The sequence below is a fragment of the Pituophis catenifer genome, unplaced genomic scaffold, assembly GCF_029215685.1.
Source record: "Pituophis catenifer annectens isolate HBS135680 unplaced genomic scaffold, rPitCat1.0.hap2 SCAF_1, whole genome shotgun sequence".
NCBI lineage: Eukaryota > Metazoa > Chordata > Lepidosauria > Squamata > Colubridae > Pituophis > Pituophis catenifer.
Window position 1 is genome coordinate 191,213,515 of NW_027256881.1, and position 25,512 is coordinate 191,239,026.

A 25,512-nucleotide genomic window follows, 5' to 3' on the forward strand; every position below is an offset into this window, starting at 1 on the left:
TTGAAGCAATATAATCCATTCCTTATTTGTCTTTGAGAAATTTCAAAAAAATGATATAAATATTTTAGGGGAAGGCCAGGTTCTTTAATCCTCTCCCCCTTTTGTGGGGGGGGGGTATACAATCAGATTGAAAAAAAAATTAAATGGAAACTGGTGGCATCTTTTCCAACTAATAATTTTTTTTTTAATTTGATTTATATGCCGCCCTTCTCTGGAGACTCAGGGCGGCTTACAATGCGTTAAGCAATAGCCTTCATACTTTTGTATATTTATACAAAGTCAGCTTATTGCCCCCACAAACTGGGTCCTCATTTAATTTTATTAAAAGGCATCAGCTTTCATGAGCTACAATTCACATTTCGTCAGATGCCACCATGTAGTAATAGGGCCCTCCTCCAATGGTGTCTACCAACTGGTTGTATTGCTCCTTTTTTGACTTTGTTCCCAAAATCTGGAAGTTAGCATCAGATTTTATAGCTGCTTGGAATTGTTCAACTAAGCAGCCAAAACTATAATAATAAACAAACAAATAAAGAAATACTGCTGGGTTCAGCTAATGGCATTTCGGCAATGTGAAATAATCAATTCGCATATTAGTTCTTTAAAGAATCTCAACCTAAAACACCATATCCCAAGTCCAAAGAGTTGTGTAGGGGTTGTGTGTATTTTAAGCATATCCCTTCGAATCAAGGAAGATTCAGCAGCTCTATAAGTTGCTCTGTGAAATGTAAAATGGCTCATAATATTTTATGTTAATGGATGGAAAGATGCTTTGTATGAATAAATTATTGGATGCAGTCAGAGAGTGCTAACCATATTCATTGTGTGATGGGATGTTGATTGTCATCATTTAATGCTTTTAAATGTTTGTACCTAAATTTGAAAAAAAAAATCGATAAAGTTTCTTGCTATTAAAAGTAACACTGGCCTATTTCAATTTTCAGTAAAAAAATTAAATTGTATACTGTATAGAGGACGGAAAGATGGGAAAAACTCATTTCAGGATTGACATTATATTGTCTGGATAATTATTTTTCTTTCCTCTATTTATTTTCTGTAATTTTTTTCAATTTTCAATTTGCATGAATCCTTGCATAATTAAAACAGCATTAATGATACACAAAAGGAAGATGTTAATCAACTTGGTGGAAGATTTGTTATTTAAGAAGGACATTAAACAAGGATGGATGTCATCCAAACTTGTCCAGTGAGGATTGTACATATAGTACCGATGATGGAGGAGGGAGAAAATAGAGGAATCGAATGAAATAACCTGGAAAGAGAGCAAGATGGCTAGAAAATTGAACAGGCCATGGCAACTTTTTTGCCGCCTCCGTCTTTTTACAGAATAATACCAATAGTAATTTATGAATTAATTTTCAGCAAATATATATCAAGTGTACTAAATCTCTTTATTTTTATTTATATTGCGGGCCTAATTCACAGAAGAAAGCTCAGGACTGTATGGGTTGGAAACATGCGGAAGAGGCCTTCATTCTGTAGTGGATCGACAATGGCTAAAATGATGACAATGAGGATGAATTTTTTTTAGTAATTATTGGAAGGATACAGCCTTTCAGGGATTAGAAAATGTTTTTCATATCTAACTGATTTGAGAATTTTTCCCCCTGAAAAATTTTCATAATTTCAAATTAATTTTGAAGTCATGGTTCCAGATAACCATTAGGTGCCAACAAAGAGATACAGAAAAATCCAAATCTTTGCTGCCATCTAGTGGCTGTCTAACTTTTTGCATCTCAAATGTGGTAACCCCCTAGGAAAGGTGTCAGAATGAGCCTCTGATCTCAGTTCAAATATCTATTACCAGTCTGTAGAAACAAAGATGGAGCAGATTTTTCTGGCATTCTCTCCAGCCTTTAATAAATTGATCAAATTAAGTCAAAGCCAAACCAGTCATGCAAAGACTTTAGAGGGCAATGCTATTAAGAAAATATTGTACTGACTTTATTTAATAAATGACATTCATTAATAATAAATAAGTGATTTAATATATGTCATTGAGCTGACTGTGTCTTCTACCCCCCTGTATATCCCAACAGACAATTTAAGAATTAATATCTCTGCTGCGGTACAAGAAGGAAAGAATTAAGACATTTCTGAATGTTTGTCAGACAATGCAAGAGTTATTTATTTTTTAAATTGCAATTAACTTACTTCATCTTGGGAGTTGTTGTTCATTCTCTTCTCATCTATTTCTGCAGGGTATAAAAACACAATTAGAAGAAGAATTATATAATAACATCAAGACAACATAAATCTACTCTAAAGTTGGTCTCTGGTGAATCCAATAAATTTTACTTTCAGGAAAATAGGTGCAGAAGCACAATTCAAAGAACGCAGTTGAAAGTCCAATCTAAGCAACTGTGATGTAGTGTTCCATTCATGCTTTCTTGGAAGTAATCCCTGTGCTTTTTCTGAGAAACTATTATGTTGTCAGGTTACATTAAATTGGCTTCCTTATTACACTGTAATACTTACAATGGGGTGGAGCATACAATTATTGTCAGGGCTCGATACAAAGGGGAAAAGATTGAATTCTGATGTAAAATTTTGCAGCAATTTATATCCTGATTATGAACCCCAATGTAAATTGGAGTTTATAATGCTTTGATCTAACATTGTGCATAGGGATATAATTATATAATATAATTTCTTCTTTTATTATTAAGAAAATTATCCTTCAGTTGGTAAAAACGCTGCTAGACTGTCTATCACGTAAGGACTTTGCAAGAATTCAGGTCCATGAAGATTTTCATTTCACTGTGGAAGAGCTGAAAAGAGATCAACACAATACAATTCACACACACACACACACACACACACACACAAAAGTCTCGCTCTAAAATTCACATTCTGTAGCCATTTAAGGAATAGAAGTCATTCAATTCAAGTAGGTATAACTTAAAAATCCAATCCAGTGGTGGGTTGCTCTCGGTTCTATAGAACCGGTAGTAAAACTGGTGGGAGGCTCCGCTTACCCACCATGACATTATCATGGGTGATCTGCGCCGCATGTAAGGTCCCTGCGAACCAGTAGTAAAGGTAAGTAGAACCCACCCCTGTTCCAATCCCATTTTGATTCCATTAATTCCATAAACCTATGTCTGTTTTTACCAAGATCTTGTTTAATTTGTCGTTTGACTTATGAGACATTTCCTGCTCAGTGTCTCTTCAGGCATTTGACTCTGTTTAACTGTTTTTCCACAAGGCGTCTTTTTACCGAGAGAAACTGTAAAATGATTCAGAATTCAGAATTTTTATTTTTATTATTTTATTTACATGTTTCTTCAGTGTGTCAAACACCTTTTACCGCCAAAAACTCGTGATGTTTTATTTTTCAAAACAAACAAGCAAACAAACAAACTAACAAACGATGTGTAGTTCATCAAGGCACAGAAATAATTCATTATGGTTCATGAAAATAACCTTCCGTTTTTGGAGTGTGAATAAAGATTTCAAACAGATGTTCCAATTTATGCTAATGTTTACATAAGAGATGAGTGTGAGATTAATTATTATTACCTGTGAAACTGAACTGGTTTTGCTTTTTTTTTTTTAAAAAAAATAGCAAGTTATTTAAAGTGAGATACAGGTAGTCCTCAACTTATGACCACAATTGAGCCCAAAATTTATGTTGTTAAGTGAGAAATTTGTTAAGTAAGCTTTGCCCTATTTTATCATTTTTCTTGCCACAGTTGTTAATCCCTGTGGTTGTTAAATTAGCAACACGGTTGTTAAATGAATCTGGCTTTCCCATTGACTTTACCTGTCAGAAGGTCAGAAAAGGTGATCACATGACCCCAGGACTCTGCAACCCTCAAATATGAGTCAGTTGTCAAGCATCTGAATATAAATCAGGTGACCATTGGGATGCTGCCATGGCAGTGGTAGTTGCCCCCACTTCGCACTGGTTCTATAGAACCGGTAGTAAAACTGGCGGGAGGCTCCGCCCACCAACCCCGACATCATCAGAATGCTTCTGTGCATGCAGAGAAGAGTGCAATTGCGGCCCTGTTGCGAACCGGTAGTAAAGGTAAGTAGAACCCACCCCTGTGCCATGGTCATAAGTGTGAAAAATGATCATAAATCACTTTTTTTTTTTTAAATACTTTATTGAATTTTCCAATTTTTTAAAAAGACAATGTACAATCACAATCTTGATCCGAGGTGCAATGTTTACACATTTCATATATACAATATACAGTTCTATACAATTCTCTACATTTCTATACAATAAAGTCCATTTTGGGTGTCTAACAGATCGTAGCCTATTATCATATTTTTATCCTATTCTTTAACCAGTTATACCAAATTCCCCATACTTCGTAGTACTTAGAGTTCTCTTCATTTTTTAGCTCGCTCGTCAATTTAGCCATCTCTGCGCACTCTAGAATTTTATTTATTAATGTTTCTTCAGAGGGGGTAGAGTTGGATTTCCAGAGTTTCGCAAAGGCTAATCTAGCCGCAGTAATAATTTGAATTGCCAGTTGGGTTTTATTGTTGTCGAGACCATCTTCAATCATACCTAAGAGGAAGGATTCCGGGGCCAGGGCTATCTCTTGTCCCATTATTTCCGAGAGCCAGAGTCGAATCTTTAACCAAAACTTTTTGGTCTCAGGGCAAGTCCACCACAGATGGTAAAAGGTGCCGACCGTCTTTCCACATTTCCAACATAAAGCAGAGGAATTTGGGAATATTTTGGCCAGCCTGTCCGGGGCTAGGTACCACCTATGCAGCATTTTGTAATGATTTTCCCTGAATGTTACCGATTTCGTTATTTTGAGATTTCTGTTCCAAGCTATCTCCCAGTCATTGAAATTAAGGCCATATCCTAAGTTTTTCTCCCAAATGCTTAGCTGATTTTTAGCTATCGTCTCGGCTCTATCCTCATCTAATATAAAGTTATAGATTTTCGATAGCATTTTCTTATCTGGTCCCCAAATAATTTTGTCAAAATATCCATATTTCATTTTAATACCACATTTATCTCTATCTTCTTGAAATCTAGACTTAATCTGAAGATATTTCCACCAATCCAGAATAAACCCCTGGTCCCTCAATACTTCCAAGGGTTTGAGCTTCCCTTCTTCATCCAAGATATCCTTATATGTGCCCATTTTATAGTTCCCTCTTCTATTTGGGGCCACTAGAGCATCCATAATCGACAACCAGCTAGGAACCTTGGTATATATCTTCTGTCTGATTTCCAGCCACGTACGAATCAATGTCTCTCTAATTTTATGTTTATAGAAATGAGTTTTCTTCCTATCCTTTATATCCCAGAGGTAAGCGTGCCATCCTTCAAGGAGATCGTGTCCTTCTAGTGTCAAAATTCTACTTTCTTGTAATTTGATCCACTCCTTTATCCAAATTATTTTTGCCGCCTTTTGATATAATTCCCAGTCAGGGAGCCCGAACCCTCCCAAATTTCTTTTCCCTTGAAGTGTCTTGAGAGAAATCCTCGATTTCTTACCCTCCCACAAAAAATTCCTGATATGTTTATTCAGATCCAAAAAATTTTTTTTATCTAGTGATATTGGTATATTTTGAAATAGAAATAGAAATTTCGGTAAAATATTCATTTTGATCGCCGCAATTTTACCAGTCAGGGACAATTTAAGCCTCCTCCACCTATCAAGGTCTTGATTAGTTTTCTGCAATAAAGGGATATAGTTATCATCTTTTAATGAAGAAAGTCTCGCCGTAATCCATATTCCCAGATATTTTATCTTCTTAACTACCTGGAGGCCTAATAAATCTTCTAATTCTTTCGTTTGTAGGTTTGTCATATTTTTCACAATTATTTTGGTTTTGTTCTTATTAAGTTTAAGGCCCGCGACTTCTCCATAATTCTGAACTTCCTGCATTAATTTTGAGCCGGTGTCTAATGGGTCTTCTATTATGAAGGCAACGTCGTCCGCAAAAGCCTGTGTTTTAAATATTTCCTTCCTAATCTTCAAGCCTTTGATATTTTCATTAGTTCTAATCCTTCTAAGTAAGACCTCTAATGCTAGAATGTAAAGTAAGGGGGATAGGGGACATCCCTGCCTGACTCCTCTTTGGATCTGAAATGTCTGGGTTCTGTCTCCGTTAACTAATATATTTGCCCTCTGATTTTGGTAAATATTCTCTATCATCCTCCTAAAATTAGTCCCGAATCCCATTAGATCTATTTGGTTTATCATGAAGGTCCAATTTAGATTGTCGAATGCCTTTTGGGCATCGACAAACATTAAAGCCATCTGTTTTCCAGGGTGTTGTTCATAATATTCAATGGTATTTAGGACTGTTCTCAAATTGTCTCTAATCTGTCTCCCTGGGAGAAAACCATTTTGATCCTTATGTATCCATCGGTTTAGAATTTTCTTGAATCTCTCCGCTATTATAGTCATAAATAATTTGTAATCTGCATTAAGCAGTGAGATAGGTCTATAGTTGGAGATCTGCTTCGGGTCGGCACCTTCTTTCAGAATGATCGTCAGGTACGCTTCCCTCCAGGAGTCTGGGATTGTTATGCCAGCAATAACATCGTTTAGAATTTCTAACAATTCCAGTTTCAGAGCATCATCAAGTTTTTGATATAATTCTCCGGGGAGACCATCAGGGCCTGGGGTTTTGTTCTTCTTTATTTTGGATAAGGCGGTTCTTAACTCCCCTATGGTGATCTTTTCATTTAACATTTCCTTTTCTTCTTCCGGAATTTGAGGAAGGTTGGCTTCCAACAAATACTGTTCTACCTTGTTTAACTCAATTCCTTCGTTTTTGTAAAGACATTCATAAAATTTTCTTATGCTTTCTAATTTGTCTTCTTCCTTCATCAACAGGATGCCCTGTGGATCTTCTAAAGCTAGTATTTGGTTTTTTTCCTTCTCTTTTTTTAATTTATATGCCAACCATCTCCCCGACTTGTTAGCGTTCTCGAAACAATAGTGCTTAGATCTTCTTATTTTTTGAGCTACCTCCTCCTGGTCCAATAGATTCAGTCTATGTCTCATCATCAACCACTGTTGTTTCGTCGCCTCATCTCCCGGTCGTTGCTGTAGTTCAGCCTCAGTTTGTAATAATTTTTGAGTAAGTTCTTCTCTACTCTTTCTTTTTTCCTTATTTTTAAAGGCAGTGTATGAGATAGCTACTCCTCTGACATAGGCCTTCATAGTGCCCCACACAATTTCTTTGGCTGTCCCTCGATTTCCGTTTTCTAAGAAGAAGCGTTTGATTTCTTCATTCAATTTGAGTGTGAACTCTTTTTCATTTAGGAGATTGGTCTTTAAGCTCCATCTCTGTTGTATTTTCTTCTTATCATGGGACCAACTGATTTCAAGGAGCTTATGATCTGCCCAAGTATTGGTGCCCATGTTAACTTTCTTAATTTCTAACGCCAATTTTCTAGTGACCCAAACCATATCAATTCTGGACCAGGAGTTTTGTGGGACGGAATAAAATGTAAATTGTCTGTCCTGGGGGTGTAAGGTACGCCACATGTCAATTAGATTTATCTCATCCGCCAAATCAAAGAAAATCTTTGGTAAGGGAGATCTTTTATTCTTTTTGGTTATATCGCACTTATAATCAAGCTTTGGATCTACAATTCCATTAAAATCCCCTAGCATACATATTTCAAGATGTGCCCAATTTGCCAACTGTTCCTGCAGTTTCTTATAGAATTTCCCTTGTTTTTTATTCGGTGCATAAACCCCTACTAATAGCAGTCTAGAGTTACCTCTCATTATTTCAACTATGAGTATTCTCCCTTTTTCATCTTTATATTTACATTCTGCCATTATTCCTTTCTTAACATAGATAGCGACCCCCCTTTTCCTTTTCTCAGCTAGTGAGGAAAATACTTTACCAAATTTACAGTAATTTAAATATTCAGCTTCATCTTTTTTTATATGGACCTCTTGGATGCAGATAATATCGGGATTTTGTTTCACCAATTTCGACAATATTATCCTTCTTTTTTTGTAATCGTTTAATCCATTCACATTTACCGATATGATCTTGGTATCGTTCATTACTGAAATTAGTTTCTAGTCTCTTGTTCTTATTTACCTTTTAAAGTTACTGCTCTCACTGGTCTTGATTTTTTCCCTCTTTCCTCAGTATCCTCCTTTTTCTTCTCCTCTTCTATGTCTTCCCTAGTAATTTGCTCTTGGGATATCTCTTCTTCCGTATTTACTATCTCGATATCCTCCTTACTGGTTTGTTCCTCCTCTCCTCCCCTTAGTTGTTCTAAAAAGTCTTGAGCATCACTTAGACAATCAATTCTTATTTTCCTCCCTTGCCAGGAAATTTGCAGTCCTTCTGGCAAAAGCCACCTAAAAATTATATTTCTCCTGTTTAGATGATTTGTCAAAAACCTATAGTTTCTCCTCCTTTCCCTCACTCTTCTCGGAATTTGTTTCAGAATATTAATTTCTTTTCCCCCATAGATGATTTTTTCCTCCCGAGCTATATTATACAGGATATCCCTAACTTTTTTTCTAGCAAAGCGCACATGGACCTCTCTGGGGAGTCTGTTTCTTCTTAATTTGTCTGGACTCTGTACACCTCATCAACCTCATGAATTATTTCCTGCTTGTCTTGCTGCAGAGTTTCTGCAATCAACTCCGCTATCTTATCACCTAAATCCTCATCTTTATCTTCCAGGATGTTCTGGAAACACAAGAAAAACGAGGCCTTGTCCATCTCAAGTTGGATCAGCGCGTCTTCCGTTTCTTTGTTTTGTGCCGACAAAGTTTGGTCTACTGTGTCCAGTTTTTTCTCGTTTTTTTCAATTCTTTGTTCTGCTTTTAAAATTCTATTTTCGTTACTAGCAATAGCAGTTTGAATCTCATTCATTTTAAAATCAAGAGCATGGATGTCTGATTTTAATTCGGAGTGACTATTCAAAAGTTTTTCTTGCATCGCAAGCATTGTTTCTTGGATTGACTGAAGGGATGTTTGTACCGTTTGCAGTGTAGGAGTTATAGGGGGTTTGTCTAGTTTCTGGAGACCTTCTACTGATTTCTGGGTGGCTGGGGAAGACATCGCTAAGGTAGGTATAGATGTCGCTTTTTTAGCAGTTTTTGCAATTGTGGAGGTCAGACTTGCCATTTCTTTCAGAACCGATTTTTGGTCTCTTATTATCTCCTCTATCTTTCTCCAAATTCTCATCCAGTGGCACTTGCCACGTTTTCTCTGAGGAGCTTTCTTAGACCTTTATTTCGCTCCTTTATTGGTCCTCTCTACACTCTCAATAAGTTCCAATTAATACTAGGTTCTAAATTTCCAAAGTACTATAGTAGGCTGCTATAAAGTTTCCAGCAATTAACAATCACTAATTATATAATTATATAATTCTCCTCCAAATAGGTAGACAAAATATCGATACAAATCAATTAATCACTTAATAAAATCAAAATTCAATCTTAGAAAAGGGTAAGTAATATATGTAAATTGTTAAAGGCTAGCAATATGAGTAATTATTTTAAGTTAATAAATTCTAATTTCAGATCCTAATGGATAGTATTGATATAGATAAATACAGATAAATATTCTAAATTGTATAAGTTGACCACAATAAGTTAATGAACTAATAAATTCTAAGTTCAGATCTTAATAAAAGTTGGATATAAATAGATATAATAGATATAAATAAGTATAAATAGGTATAAATAGATTACAATAAATATAAGTAAATATAAAATCCTATATAATAATTTAATTAGTAGGATACAAATCCAACCCTTTTTTTTTCCTTAACTAGTAATAATTATAGAAATCTAAATTCTCATATATAATCAACCTTTTTTTTTTTTGTATATATCTATAAAATGGCTTAACAGGTCTAATTGATATTAATTATAAAATTATAAAGTTAGAGAGAAAAACAGTTCACTTATTAATATCACAGATACTCAAGAGAAGGATAGGAAAGATATAAGCATATAAATATGTGGGTATAAGTATATTGTTTTATAGTATTTATAGTATTTACGGAGTTTTAGAGTATAAATAGGAGATCTTCAATTTCCCACTTTGCTGGGCTCCAACCAAACTCGATGGTAATAGTCTCTGCCAGAGCGTCTTCTTGTTCAACCACTGCTGTTCCACTCTTCCGATTCAATGGAAGCACTTCCTGTTTGCTGAAAGCCTCAAACAGCTAATCACTGTATTTCTTCTGCTTTCTTCCACTCAATCCCAATACCAAAAGCCAGCCACACCAATGGTCTTTCCTTTTTCTTTTACTCTCTCACCACACCACACTCTCCAAAGCTCCGTACAGACGCAATCCACTCCCCCCGTTTCCTCGTCTGCTCTTCAGCTTGTCGGATCTCCGGGAGTACAAGCTGCTCCACTCTCTCCGTCTCTTCCTCTCGCCGCTCCGAGCACTCCTCTCCCGGCACCACCGATCCCCTCTCTACCGCACGATCGTAGGAATAGAGAAATAGGCTTGAATCTGTCACCGCACCTCCGATCTTCTTCTTAGCTTCCCGTCTTTGTTGGCTATTGCTGCTTCGTGCCCGCCATCAATGGCCGGCTCACCGCGTTGGCTAGGCAGAGCCGCCTGGTCCAGCGAGAGGTGATCGCACCCACTTCCCGCTTGCCTGGCTTCCTCTTTTGCCCGCAGGGCTCTCCGGGTCCCGCGTCCCCCGAGGGGATCCCCAAAACGCGATGTTTAAAGGTGTTGAGGAGCAGCGAGCTCTCACTCAACACCCTGTCGCTGCAAGTCACCAACCGGAAGTCCACCGGAAGTCGACATCATCAGAATGCTTCTGTGCATGCAGAGAAGAGTGCAATTGCGGCCCTGTTGCGAACCGGTAGTAAAGGTAAGTAGAACCCACCCCTGTGCCATGGTCATAAGTGTGAAAAATGATCATAAATCACTTTTTTTCACTTTCACTGTAACTTCAAATGGTCACTAAGAGAACTGTTGTAAGTCAAGGACTACCTGTAGCTTGTGTCTTGAGAAGGCATTTCAGACCTTCAAGGATCGACTGGATCTCCTCTGATATGGTAGAGAAAGAGAGATCTTAAAATCTCTGATGCCATGACCCTTGCACAGAATGTTAAGGGATGGGTGATAGGTGGGTAGGAGATCTCAGTTTCCAGTTCCAAATCGCCTCAGTTCAGCATTTTCCAGAGGTGGAATTCAGCCGGTTCAGACCAATTCGGCGAACCAGTAGTGCCGACTATCAATTGGCCTTGCCCACCCACTCCCGCTCTATCCTGTCCTTTATTTCCTGTGTTGTAGCTCATCTCAATCATGCAGCACAGCTAATTCACCCCCTCACTGTTCAATTTACCATTGCTGACCTGGAAGGTAAGCAGCTGAGCTTCTAAATGCTCCATTTTCAGTGCTGTGTGCAAGCGCCTTAGGCGCTCGCGAAGTGTGCTCACCAAACCAGTTGTTAAACCGGCAGCATTCTACCACTAGCCTTATCCAATATTTCACTTTTCATATCTTGCAGTGGATGAGAATATTTGAAATGAAAATCAGTCTGAGGAAATAAAAATCTCTCCCCAACTCCTCTTCAACTTCCTCTGTTTCAATAAGGGCCAGAAGTGCTTTAATTACTGTTCTAGCCAGGGTTTTTCCTACGTAAATCAAGATGTTTGTATAGCCATAGTTAAGTGACATCCCAAATCACTATTTTCTAGGCTTTATCAGACATTTAAGCAGCATTATGCTGTCTGCCGCAAGACTTAAGGGTAAAATATATATTTTATATATTTTATAAAAAGACTTAAATATATATAAATATATATATTTCACATTTGCAGGTGAACTTGTCCTACCTCCTCATTCATTCATCTTTTGTTGTCACTGGCAGTTTATGTATTAAGATAAAGGTAAAGGTTCCCCTCGCACATATGTGCTAGTTGTTTCTGACTCTAGGGGGCAGTGCTCATCTCCGTTTCAAAGCCAAAGAGCTCCCTATTTTTTTTACTTGCATTTTTTACGTGCTTTCGAACTGCTAGGTTGGCAGAAGCTGGGACAAGTAACGGGAACTCACCCCATTAAGCGGCACTAGGGATTTGAACCACTGAACTGCCGACCTTTCGATCGACAAGCTCAGTGTCTTAGCCACTGAGCCACCGCATCCCTATAGTTTATGTATTACCAAACCCTTAATACATAAACTGTTTTTTTGGTTAAATTGTTTTGTTTTGGTGCCTTTGAGCCAGTGTTGACTCCTGGTGACTACCTGGATAAGTCCCTACAGTTTTCTTGGTAGTATTTTCAGAATTGGTTTGCCAACGCGTCCTTCCTAGGGCTAAAAGAGAGTATCTGGCCCAAGGTCACCCAGCCGGCTCAGTGCCTAAGGTGGGACTAGAATTTAGGGTCTCTCAGTTTTTACCCTGGTGTCGTTAATCATTGGATCAAATTGGTTGTCAAAAAGATATTTGTAAAAGAATCTTAAGTTGAAAAATGTAAGGGATCAATTCTGGTTAGAAGGGAAAGGCATCTTATGTTGTTTGTGACTGCCAAAACACACAGAGGCTGTCTAACCTTGATAAATAACATATATGCCAACTTTCAACCTTGCCCAGCATTGAACCTGTTGAATTATCTGTGAACTGAGATGGAGAGCCTTCCCATCCTTTCATCTAACCACAGAATGGATATCCTTTGGCAACATCTTTTTTATGCCATGTCCCCTAACTCTATTTGCAACTTTTTCTCAACCCATCTGAAAAGCAGCTTCAAAGTATTTTCTCTTCAAAGCAGCTAATAGGTTGCAACATGTATTTATTTATTTATTATTTAGTTAGTTAGTTTGTCAAACATGTATGAGATAACAGGTTAAGTATAAATATAGACATGAACACAGGAAATGAGTACAAATAAATGGGGACAGTAGGACAGGGACGGTAGGCCCGCTGGTGCGCTTATGCACGCCCCCTTACAGACCTCTTGGGAACGGGGTGAGGTCCACAGTAGACAGTTTAAGGTTGAAGCTGTGGGGGTTTGAGGATGTAACAATGGAGTCAGGTAGTGGATTCCAGGCATTGACCACTCTGTTGCTGAAGTCGTATTTTCTGCAATCGAGTTTGGAGTGGTTTACCTTGAGTTTGTATCTATTGTTTGCCCGTGTATTGTTGAGGTTGAAGCTGAAGTAGTCGTTGACAGGTAGGACATTGTAGCAGATAATTTTGTGTACTATGCTTAGGTCAGACCATAGGCGGCGTAATTCAAGGTTGTCCAAGCCCAAAATTTCAAGCGTGATGGCATAAGGTATTGTACTGTGAGCAGAAGAGTGGAATACTCTTCTCATGAAATACCTCTGGACCCGTTCAATTGTATGAATGTCTGATGTATAGTGTGGATTCCAGGCAAACAAGCAGTATTCGAGAATTGGTCTGGCAAAGGTTTTGTACGCCCTAGTTTGCAGTACATTGTTACCGGAGAAGAAGCTTCACAAAATTAGGTTAACAACTCTTAATGCCTTTTTGGCAATGCTGTTACAGTGAGCTCTGGGTCTTAGATCATTTGAGATGAGTACTCCAAGGTCCTTGACAGAGTGAGGGTCATCTACGATCATGGGTTCAATGCAACATTCTTCATCAAGCATTTTGTCAGGGGCAGTCAGCTGATCCCAAGGGGTGGCATCAGAGAGAGAGAGAGCCATTTTCTGAAAAATCTAGTCCAGTTTGTATTTAAAAGAGTTTAAAGAATAACTTGACTCATTTTTTTAAAAAAAACAAAAACCACACACAGTTAAACAGAAATGTAAATGAACAAGTGGGTAAGTATTTATGTTCCTGATATGGATCGCTGCTGTTTCAGTTTTCATGGTGAAGGCATCTGGGAATAACATCACTTAATGGCTATTATCTCCTCCAAAGGCTTATAAAGATAAAGAAATTATGTCAATTATAAAATGACAAATAGAAGTTGTTCTGCTTTGAGGATTAATAAATCAGCCCCTGGCTAATTAAATTTAACAAAGCCAGCAAAGTGGAGGGAGAGAAGAATGAATGTGGAAATTTTATGTTCTTTTTGAGAGGTGAGAACCATAACTTCCCTTTCATGGAATGAACTGTCTCCAAAATTGTCACTGGCATTCCATCCTTGCTCCTTCAGTTTGGGATATTAATTTCTGTGAAAGCAAACAAGGGCTTCAGAATGACATCCTTTGACAAATTAAATCTTACGGGACCACCTGCTACCACCAATAGGCTCCCACCGACCGGTACGCTCTCATATAGAGGGGCTCCTCTGGGTGCCGTCGGGCAAACAATGTCGACTGGCGGCCCCCAGGGGGAGAGCCTTCTCTGTGGGGGCACCTACTATCTGGAATGAGCTCCCCCCGGAGATACGGAGGATCCCGGATCTGCGCACCTTCCGTCGCGCTCTCAAGACTTTTTTATTCCATCAAGCCGGCCTGGCCTAAATCTTTCCCCTTTAAAATGTAAATTTTAATTTATTTTTAAAATTATTGGGTGTTTTAAATTTGTCTCAGCCAAATTGTTTAATTCGGTTTTATTCTGTTTTTAAATTTTGTATTTATGTGTTTTATTCTGTGGCTGTTCACCGCCCTGAGTCCTTCGGGAGTAGGGCGGTATACAAATCCAATAAATGAAATGAAATGAATGAAATCTAGCAATTTCAAGGAAGGCAGAAAAATATTTTTTTTTCTCATGCGCAGAATCCAATAAAATCTAATCTAGTTTTCAGCAAAGAATACTGTCACTGTAAGAACCTGACTACAGTAAATGATTTTCTGTTCAGGTTGGACAGAAGATAGAACTGCAGTACATTAGGAGGAGTTTCTGATTCTTAGTCATTTCTCACCAAGAGAAAGAAAATTATTTTTTTCCTACCTAAAAGGAGGTCACTAGAATTAAGAAAGTTTGGAATCATCAGAATTAAAAATGTGTGTGGGATTATTGTAAGCCAATTCTATGGAAACAAAGTACAGAGAGTCATCCTTTTATTTATTATGAAGCACAATTATTTGGATAGTATTATTCACAGAGGTACAGCAGTACTCAAAAAACAATTACTGTATTTTTTGGAGTATAAGACGCACTGGAATATAAGATGCAACTTAGTTTTTGAGGAGGAAAATAGGGGAAAAAATCTGCCTACCTGGTATTCATCTGGCTAGCGTCTTTTGCCTGGTCAGCTTCAGCACATTAGTTTGCTGGGTTTTTTATCCCCTGCTTGGGGATAAAAAACAGCTTCTAAGTCACAGCTGAGAGGCAGCAGCAATGCATGGGGAGATCACTTTACTCAGCTAGCGCCTAGTTAGGGCTGAAAAAAAGCTTCTAAAGAACAGCTGAGAGTCGGAGCAAAGCATGGAGATCGTTTCACTCGCTAGCGCCTCCGCACAGCGGAGAGTCGAGGGAACAGGCAAAGCTGGGAAGATCACTTCATTCGCTAGCACCTCGTTAGGGCTGAAAAAAAGTTTCGGAAAAGCTACATTCGGAGTATAAGATGCACCCAAATTTTCAGCCTCTTTTAGGGGGGGGAAGGTGCATCTTATACTCCAAAAAATACAGTAGGTGAATTGGGAAGAGAAGACAAAAGAAGCAGGTAGAGTGTTTGATTGAAATATTTTTTTTAAATCCTTGGAGTGCACAAGAACACAAATCCTTCATCCACTTCCAGGATTTGCTGATCAGTATTGCTTTCCGATGGCATGTGCTGGGGAAATTACAGAACTGGTGAAATATTAGGTCTTATCCTGCCATAAATTGATAATGTGTGCCATCCACCATTTTGGTGAAGTAATAGGTTTCGCCTTGGTTCCCTGAGTATTGCTTAAATGCTTAAATCCTTCACTCGTAAGATATCTTAGGGTTCTCTCTTAGGAGGTCTCTCTTTGCACTGTGGGATCCCTAAATCCTAACCATCCATTAGATGGGAGCAGTCTAACACCAAACTGATTTATAAAGATATTCAGTTAGAAACTGAGTATGAAATAATATATGATACTATTACTTCCATTGCATATTTTTCTTTAAAAAATTGAAAAATGTTGCATGTTTAGCAAAAACCTCAAACTTTTCTGGTCCACCAAACTGTGATGCGTGGTTTAGAAAAATATAAGTAAATTAAATTAAATTTGAACATGTACACACATTCAATCACATACTACATACAACAAATCTGAACTCCTTTATCATTACACAAGGCAATCAATCCCCATTGTTCTTTGGAACAACAGAACAACAGTATACACACACACACACACACACACACACACACACACACACATGTTTTCTGAGGTTTTTGCGGGTGTTTGTATGCAGGTCTTTGGTTATTCGGGTTTTCTCCCGCGTAAAATTGGAAGTGTCTTGGCGACGTTTCGACAAAGTCTCATTTGTCATCTTCAGGCTGGTGTTTTCGGCTTCATGCTTCTAGGAGCAAAGACCTACATATATATGTAGGTCTTTGGTTATTTGGGTTTTCTCCCACGTAAAATTGGAAGTCTCTTGGCGACGTTTCGACGAAGTCTCATTCGTTATCTTCAGGTGTTTTCGGTTTCATGCTTCTAGGAGCAATGTGTGATCGCAGCTGTTTCTTCCTTTTAACTGCCAGTGGGGGTGTGAACTGATTGGGTGGGAGCTTGGCTGTGTTCTGATCGGGTGGAGGTATGTTCTGATTGGTTGGGGGCTTGGCTGTGCTCTGATTGGATGGGGGTTGGCTGTGCTCTGATTGGATGGGGGCGTGTTCTGTTTGGGTGGGGGCTTGGTTGTGCTCGGGTTAGTCTGAGTTGCAGGGGGATTTGAGCTGGTGAGCTGCTGTTGTTTGGCTTCACGTTCATGGTCATGCCACATCTTCATGGTGGGTGTCAGTCTGCTTCATGTATGGATTGGAGGGGTTTAAAGTGGCAAATGATGCAGCTGCGGTCTGGCTTCTGGTCCGTGGTCGTGCCTCATCATCAGTGTGGGTTTGAGTCTGCTTTCTGCGTGGATGTGTGGTAGTGACATCCTGGGTAGACCTTGTGAGTGTGGGTCTGGTGTCATTCCTCATGTTAGGGACTCATTTGTCAATAAGGGCAAACAATGATGAGGCATGACCACGGACCAGGACATGATATTGACTTTAAAAAGACCAGAACTATCGCTAAAACTGAACACTTTAACAACAGAATAATCAGAGAAGCCATCGAGATAGAAAAACATCCACACAGCATGAATAAACGAGATGATACCTCCCACCTACCAGCCATTTGGAAACCCGCCCTTATTGACAAACGAGTCATATATATATATATATATATATATATATATATATATATATATATATATATATATATATATATATATATAATTCCCTTATATCTCCCTTATATGCAAAACACGGCTCATCCTTTAAGAAGAATAACATGTATAAATGAAAGAAAACAGAACAGAAAAAGGTCCTTCTTGAGTTTTTACAACAGTGGAACGTGTTCATATGGATCTTGGAAAGGAAAAGCCATTTGTCCATTTTTAACGGCCTTTCTGATGGAGGTTGTGAAGTCATGAACAGCTTGAGAGATCTTTCAGAAATGTTAAAAAAAAATAAGGTTATCATCCCCAGCCAACACAGCTGTCCCAGACTGAGAACAATGAGAATCCCCTTGTTTCAAAAGATCAAATGATTGACTTGTTAATGATTAATTTTGTTGTTGAAGTTGTTATAATTCAGATATTATTTTTGTTTGCATATTTCTCTGCCCTTTACTGTCTAAAGTTGAGTCACAATTGTTACTGTGTTTCCTTCACTGATTGTTTTCTTCAACAAATTACACTGGTAAACAAATTTTATAAATTTCAAATTAATTTCGGAGTGTGACTTATTTTTCCTCCTTTTAAAAATGTTTGGTCTCCCTCATCTCTCTGTTTTTGCTCTCAGTAGCTGTTAAAATCTCCAGCCACCAATGTTCTAATTAAATTAATATAAAGAGCATTTTGCTCCATTGTATTGCTATCACAGAGAGGGAAAAACAAAAGAACATGTAAAATCAGTAGTTCGTGAAGACTGTTTTTGCTGATATATGGCTTTGTCAGAAGAGTTTATGATTAACAATTATGCACAATATTGAAAGCAGCTGGTGTTAGTTCTGCTAGATTCCAGATGTCTGTGCCAAAAGAAGTTTGTGTGGTTAAAAATAATGTTGTTAAAGGAGACGTCTCCTCCTCCCTAAATCTTCCTCGAAAATTCACTGAAAATTGAGCAGCCTATTACAAATGCACTCAAAGCAAGCAGTGTTTCTCAACCTCAACAACTTCAAGCTGCATGGACTTGCTGGGGAATTCTGGGAGTTGAAGTCCACAAGTCTTAAAGTTGCCAACGTTGGACCCGCCTGATCTAGTGGTTTTCCCAAACCTGGTATTTGTATTCTCTTTTGGGAGCTAGAGTTTTCTAGACATGAATGGTGGAAATGCCAATTGCCAAGAGCCACATGGCCCCAACATAAAACATTAAGTGTTGCAGGCTGGAGTCTCCCCTGAAAATAAAGGAGAAAAGCCACTTATTTTCAGCTGAGGTGCATAAAATGTGGACTGCAGCCTTAACTATCATTGAACTGATTTAGGCAATTTCATTCCCAGCTGCAATCAAGATTGTGTCCTAATCTGCTATGTAGAGTTTGGGAGAAACTTCAGCCAAGTTCTTTCTTTATTTAAAAAAAGGTTTTTATTTTTATTTCTTATACACATATTGTAAATGTACTTTCTCTTAACCAATAGTTGATTGTATATGTACATATTTTTTCTAATGAAAGCATAAAAATAAGACATTTTAATCACATTTGGGGTTGCTCTTCTACCCTCTCTTTTCCCTCTTTTCACAACAAACCTTCTGCTCCCTCTTCTTTCTTTCCACTCCCTCCCTCCTCTCCTCTTCTACTTTCTTCCTCCTCCTCTTCTCTCCTCCCTACTTCCTCTCCCCCACTCCTCCCCTCTTTTCCCCCTTTCTCACCTTCTCTCCTGCTATTGTCCCATATCCTTTCTTCCTCTCCTTCCCTTTTCTTCCATTCCTCCTCTCCCTCTCCTCCTCTCCTCCTCTCTCCTTTCTCCTTTGTTGTGCAATATTTCCCTTATTTGGTATCCGAGCAACTCCAATTTTCTAATAATATATACTTTCTTTTCAATTTCTTTCCCATTTTACCCAATCTATCATTTCATAATTGTACATTTATATTTATAATCTTCTTTCTTTCCCCCCACATCCCCCTTTTCCATTTACTCTGGTGTCATCTGAGTTTCTATTTCTTTTTTGTCTTATCCCTCATTTAACTTTCTATTATCTATATCATTTATCTATCAACTTTTATTCATATTTCTTTTCTATCCGTACATAAAATCTTTTCATGTTTTGAAATACACCGATTGCTCTTTATCTTTTATTCTTAACGTTAATCTGTTCATTTCATTGGCTGAAATTAACAGCTAAGTTCTTAATTGGCCCAGAGCCTGACCCTCTGGAGATGATGAACTGCTAGCATTGAGACTCACAACAGTGGTAGGCCCACACATCTGGAGGACACCTGGTTAGGGAAGTTATTGCCAACAAAGCTAAATTACACTTAAATCAGTGGGGGACCATGATTTTAGGGCATGAGTTATCATCCAACTTCATAGCACAACCCAGAAATATTCTCCATCGTTGTGGCTGACCTGCATCCATCTCAGAAAAGAGTTACTTCCCAGATGAGCATCTCTGGGGCCCTAACTTCCTGCTGTTTTCTGCCTTGGTTGGACTTTGGGTTCCTGCTGTTTTCTACAAGCAGGTTCAGTGATCTGAATCTTCCCATCTGCAGGTTGTATGATGCACCACAATTCATTAATCGCCTTGAACATTTCTGGAAAAAAATATTGCGATCTTGCTGGCATTTTGTCTTGATTCATTTTTTAAGATTTTCCTACTAAAAGCCAAGTTGTTCAAAAGTGACAACACATGCACATTAGTCATCAATCTTCTCCACAGAGTGTTGTAATGATTCTTCAACATCTGTTCTTCATCTACTTTGGTGCAGCAGAGAAAGCCTTCTGAACAATGGAAAAAATATTTCAGGGAAAACAAGGAAAATCACCTGCTGCCATTCTACAAGTTTAATTTTGTGGTTTCTTGGAATGGCCTGAAATATTAGGAAAAATCTATTTTGATCCTTTTCAGGGGATGTTTGGAAAAAATTATTTAGTTTCTCCAAATTTTCTTTTGGGGCTCAGCATAAGCCATATGCTCCCTGACTACCTTCTGCTGCTTCACTCTTAACATTTGGGGCAACTGTTAACTTTATTAAGCTTTATCTCATGAAAACAGAGCACGTTTGAGCCAAATTATGACAAAACAAAAAACAAAACAAACCCCTCATGTATTTGTCATATTCAGGATTGAACCGCATGGTGGCCTAGAGGTGGAGCTCTCGCCTCACAATCAGAAGGCTGTGAGGTAGTGGCAGATATTTCTCTCTCTGTGCACAAAAGGAAAATATCTGCTGTGAACACCACTTAGGCATCAGGAAGGGCATCCGGCCAGTAAATGCTCAGCTCCATTAAGTCGTCTTGACTCCACCCTGATGCAAGGGATGACAGGGTTGTCAAAAGAAAAACAGATTTCATATACAGGATTACTTCCTGGATTAAGGATTTTTTCAGTACACTCAGTACAGTAATTTAACTTTCTCCATGTGATTCAAACTGTTCCCATGTGGTTAAAATTTCCTCTATGTATGATTAGACCGGGAGCAGTGACATGCTGGTAGGTCCAGACTTCTCAAATATTCCTTGTCACCAACCCCACAATCCTTCATGTTTAGGAAGTTGTTTTATTTGAGAACTGAACTGCAAATTTCAGAGAAGTACATGACATTTTTCTTTCACTGGGAAATATAAATATCTATGTTTTCTAATTACAGTGGTGTCCAAAGGCTTCAGAATGACAAAAGCAACATCACACTGCAAGCTCTACCTCTTTGTGGGTGGGGTGTGGGAGACAGGGATGTTTCAAAGCTCATAGAAAAGAGTCACAATGGTAAAACGGAGCTTGCATCACACTGCTCCTTCCTTTTGACTCCCTGCAGACACTACTGTCCAGACTCTTATAGCCCCAGCTTTGCCATTGCTCAGAGATTATGGGAATTGTGATCCAAAATCTCTATAGGAGACAAGGTTGCTCACCTCACAAAATTTATTCATCTAGGAAATATGATCAGGCTAATTTCTTTAGACAGATGAAATCCTCAAGCATTTTTAGCTAGCTTGGAGTTTATGGACTCAGTAGATTGGCTCACAGATTATATTGCAGATTGTTTGATTTGGTTTTAGCAATTTGGGTAAACTCAGTCACGATGGTTGTAAACCATGACTTATGGACTAAAATGTTGTGCAAATTGTATAAACCAACTGTGATTTTATTTGGTAAATAAACTTTTACGGTATGAATTTCAACGGGTCACAATAAAATAGCTGATAGTATTCTCCCATCAGCCCTAGTAAGGACTTTTATTGCAGTAGTAAAATCTCCCACATGAAATTCTAAGGAGGGCAGTTTTATAGCAGATGGCAGTATTTTTCTTGCTACTTTCTTTATGTCTATAATATATTCCTTCTCAGGATGTTCCTCAAGGCCTCGTTAACATGGCATCCTCCAGTCGGGGGGGGGGGAATGTCAGCATATATTCTGCTGCCATACTGGCTGAACCAGTGGTGGGTTGCCCCCGGTTTGCACCGGTTCTATAGAACTGGTAGTAAAACTGGCGGGAGGCTCCGCCCACTGACCCCAATGTGATCAAAATGCTTCTGTGCATGCGCAGAAGAGTGAGTGCATGTGCGCGGCCCCGCTGTGAACCGGTAGTAAAGGTAAGTAGAACCCACCCCTGGGCTGAACCCCATCCTGCTACCGGAACACAATAATCCAGTGATGGTGTTTGTAGAGATTAAATGCAGGACTAGTTAAAGAAAATAATTGGTGGTGTCCCGTGTTTTCATTTCCCTTCCAGCTAGCAGGAAAAAAAACAACCCAATTAATTGTTCTCCTTAACATGCAGTAGAGTAAGATTAGGCATGTTGCCTGAGTGACAAATCACATATGCAGATGTCCTATGTGTCTTTGATAATTCAGGCTATTTCTAAATAGTAGAACCCTTTTAAAAGGGTGTTAAAATAGATGATGAGTGTGGTAGAAACACTTCATTCTGTGCACCTGTCATTTAGAATGTTTTTGAACATCGGTCTAGCATTCTTCGGAATGTAGCCCAGGTAAACCACTTCCCAGATTGAAGTGCAGAGAAGGGACTTTATGGAGCAAGAACATTGGGAAAACATTTTTGCAAGGATATTTTTGGGTTTTGCAATGTGTCCTTTCTCTACTTTCATCTGACATTCTGTTATTGAGCAATAATATCCATGCCTATGTAATTCCTCGGCAATTCTCTCAAAGATTGAAGTGACTGTTTGAAGCTTCACAAGTGCTTTGATCTGCAAAATTTCCTGCATCGCAACTGTCTCAATTTGTTTCCTATCCCATACAGTATACATGTGCTTTTGGCATTTGGTGAGATGAGTTCCTGGCAAGATTATGGAGGCAGAATTAGCTTAGGTATGAAGAAGTTGTCAATATTGAAGAACTGAGCAAGAGAAAGCAAGTTAGATGCATCCTTGTATTCATGTTGTATAGAAATAGTGGCCACCAAGAAATCCAGCTGTGAACTTGTGGTCAGAAGCAGTGGTGGACTGCTGCCAGTTCGGACCAGTTCAGGCGTTCTATTTAGCTGTGTTTTTAAGGCCGTGTGCATGCGTGCAAGCTGCGTGTGTGAGCAGAGCACATGGGTGGAAGGCCGCACACATGCGTGGAAGGCGCACTCACATTTTCGGTGCTGGGCGAACCAGTTGTTAATTCATGTGCCTTCCACCTCTGGTCAGAAGTACTTGGAAGTATCCTATGAATGCAATTAGGATGGTTCCATATAAAAGAACAATAACTGACACCTTGACACTGGTGCCATCAAAGAGTAGAGTAGAGTAGGAAAATTGTTTATCCATTTCCCTCCACCCACCCCCAACACCAACAATGTTGAGGGCAGCATAGGTAGCAGCAAAATGCCACAAACACAGCAGCTGCATGATACATCAATAATGTAGACCACTCAGTTGTAGTATTTATGAGTTATTCCCCAGAAATAATAAAAATGGTGTAAATAGTAGAGCCACACATAACCTATATTATAATTCTTGCTAACAAACCCACCAACAGACAGCAAACGGGCCATATTGGTGCAGTGCTTAGGATGCAGTATTGCAGGCTAATTCTGCCCACTGCCAAGAGTTTGATCCTCACCTGCTCAAGGTTGACTCAATCTTCCATTCTTCCAAGGTCAGGACCCAGATTGTTGGGGGCAATATGCTCACTCTGCAAACTGCTTAGACAGTGCAGTAAAGCATTATGAACAGAATATAAGTCTAAGTGCTATTGCTACTGCTATATTCATGAGCTATGAAGTGTAAGACCTGAGAAGTACCTTGGAAAATGTGAGTCTGAGTTTTCACAGTCAAGTGTCTCTGCAGAAGCCAGATCTCTCCAATAGTCAAGTTCAAAGTGACCTGGGGTGGTAGCTGGAGTGCCTACAGGGGAAGGGTGTGTCTCATTAACCTGAATCTGGCATATCCCAGTCCCTGACCATATTATCAGCCATAACGCCAATTAAATATAATGGCTCAGGTCCATGGCAAAGTAACTTTAAAAATAGAATAGATTATTTTGAGATGTTTCCACTATAGGCTGAAGAGGAGATGAAGCCAATGTCACATGCACCTGACTAAGAAAAATGGCATCTTTGTGCTATAGATGTTTCAGGAAACAACAACTGAATGAAAAACTGCTGGTGGCCTTCTACTGCTGCACCATAGAGAGTATTTTAACTTACTGCATCTGTGTATGGTTTGCCAATTTCACGGTGGCAGATAGGACAGCACTCCAGAGGGTCAACGTCATTGCCCAGAGGATCATTGGTTGCCCTCTCCCCTCTTTGGAAGAGCTTTATAGCTCCCACTGCCTTAAGAAAGTTCAAAATATTCTTAAAGATCCATCTCATATTGTGCACCCTTTTTTTTTGAACCATTACCATCTGGCAGACGGTACAGGATAATAAAAAACAAGGACAAGTAGGCTGAAAAATAGTTTCTACCCCAGGGCAATAACCATATTGAATTCTACGGCATAGTGCAATATTGGGTTTTCAATTTCAATTATATAGGATGTAAAGGATGTATATTTGTGTTTTTATTTTTATAGTTATAATGTATACTGAAGATGGCATTTAATTTCATTGTACCATGTGCAATGACAATAAAGTAACCTAAACTAAACTATAGGTTAGACAAGCATGAAGTTGACTCCTTAGAAAGTCCCACTGTTTCTGAGAACAAGACATATGTTCCATGAAAAATAAGTGGGCTCTTTATAATAATCATTCAACAAGTTAAAGCATGCAAAGGAATCATTTCCAGTCAATTTTTTTCATGTTCCATGAGCCCATTCCTTGAAGCCAAGTGTTTTGCCAAGCTTTAAACAATTTAGTGTGGTTTTTAATTATTTGCTTCCACAGGAGTGGAAATAACACAACCATCTCTGAGTGCCATGGTTAGTAACTTCGCTGCTGTGTCTCAAGCAGAATATTTTGTGCCCACTTTGGGGGTTTGAAGCTTCTTCTATGGACAAAGAATCTTGGTCCAGATAATCCAATGCTTGGCTTTCACAAGTGTTTCATTTTTCTTGGGATGAAGGCTGAAACAATTTCTCCCAGTAGAATGTTTCTGTTGAGTTAACCATGAGGTTATGTGGCTTTCCAGAAGACTTTGAGATGGCCAAGAGATTTCCATCTCCATCTCTAAGCACATGGCTAGAAGATGTATCTTCTTTCCTTCCCCTTGATTGCCTAAAGACATTCTGAAGTTGGGCTTGCCACAACTTGCTCAATTACTTCATGTCTCAGGCTCGCGAGCCAATATGTACATTGGAAAAGCCTGCCAGATTGGGCTTAAAGTCCAACTTCTCCCAATCTCCTGTTACTTACATTGCTTCTGCTGGGATACCAGGAATTTTTGCTGGGCAAAAAATTGGCTTGTATAATTTCTGGATCCAAAAGTATCTTCTCACTTAAAATCAATCCAGTTTTTTATGGTCTGCTTCAGGACTGGGAATTCTGAATATGAGCCTCACCTCCATTAGAAATTACTGAAGTTGTATACTAACAACTAAAAGTTACTGATTGCCATCCCTGATTCACACTCATTCATAATGTTTTTCTAAATAGCTTCCATAACGTTTTGGTTAATTTTAAATTATACATTCCTTCAGTGGATGTAGTGATTGCAAAACCTGTTGCTACTGGTTTGCTCGTACATGCACATGTGCGTGAGTGATGCTTCTGCGCATGCGCAGAAGTATCTGGCGTGGATGGGCGGAGCCTCCTACTGCCGCCGCTACCGGTTCGCCAATCCGGGTAGAACTGGTAGCAACCCACCACTGATGTAGGAGCAGAAAATAGCAGCAACAACAATTTTGTT

The 25,512-nt window shown here is 38.8% G+C and overlaps 1 protein-coding gene across 1 annotated transcript in view; it reads right to left on the reverse strand.

Moving 5' to 3' along the window:
* Positions 1 to 25,512, reverse strand: part of PPP1R1C (protein phosphatase 1 regulatory inhibitor subunit 1C) — a 49,285-nt gene that overhangs the window by 17,773 nt on the left and 6,000 nt on the right. Inside the window, exon 3 of the mRNA XM_070956868.1 lies at positions 2,176 to 2,216. Within this exon, the coding sequence (XP_070812969.1) occupies positions 2,176 to 2,216 (41 nt within the window). The remainder of the gene's footprint in view (positions 1 to 2,175; positions 2,217 to 25,512) is intronic.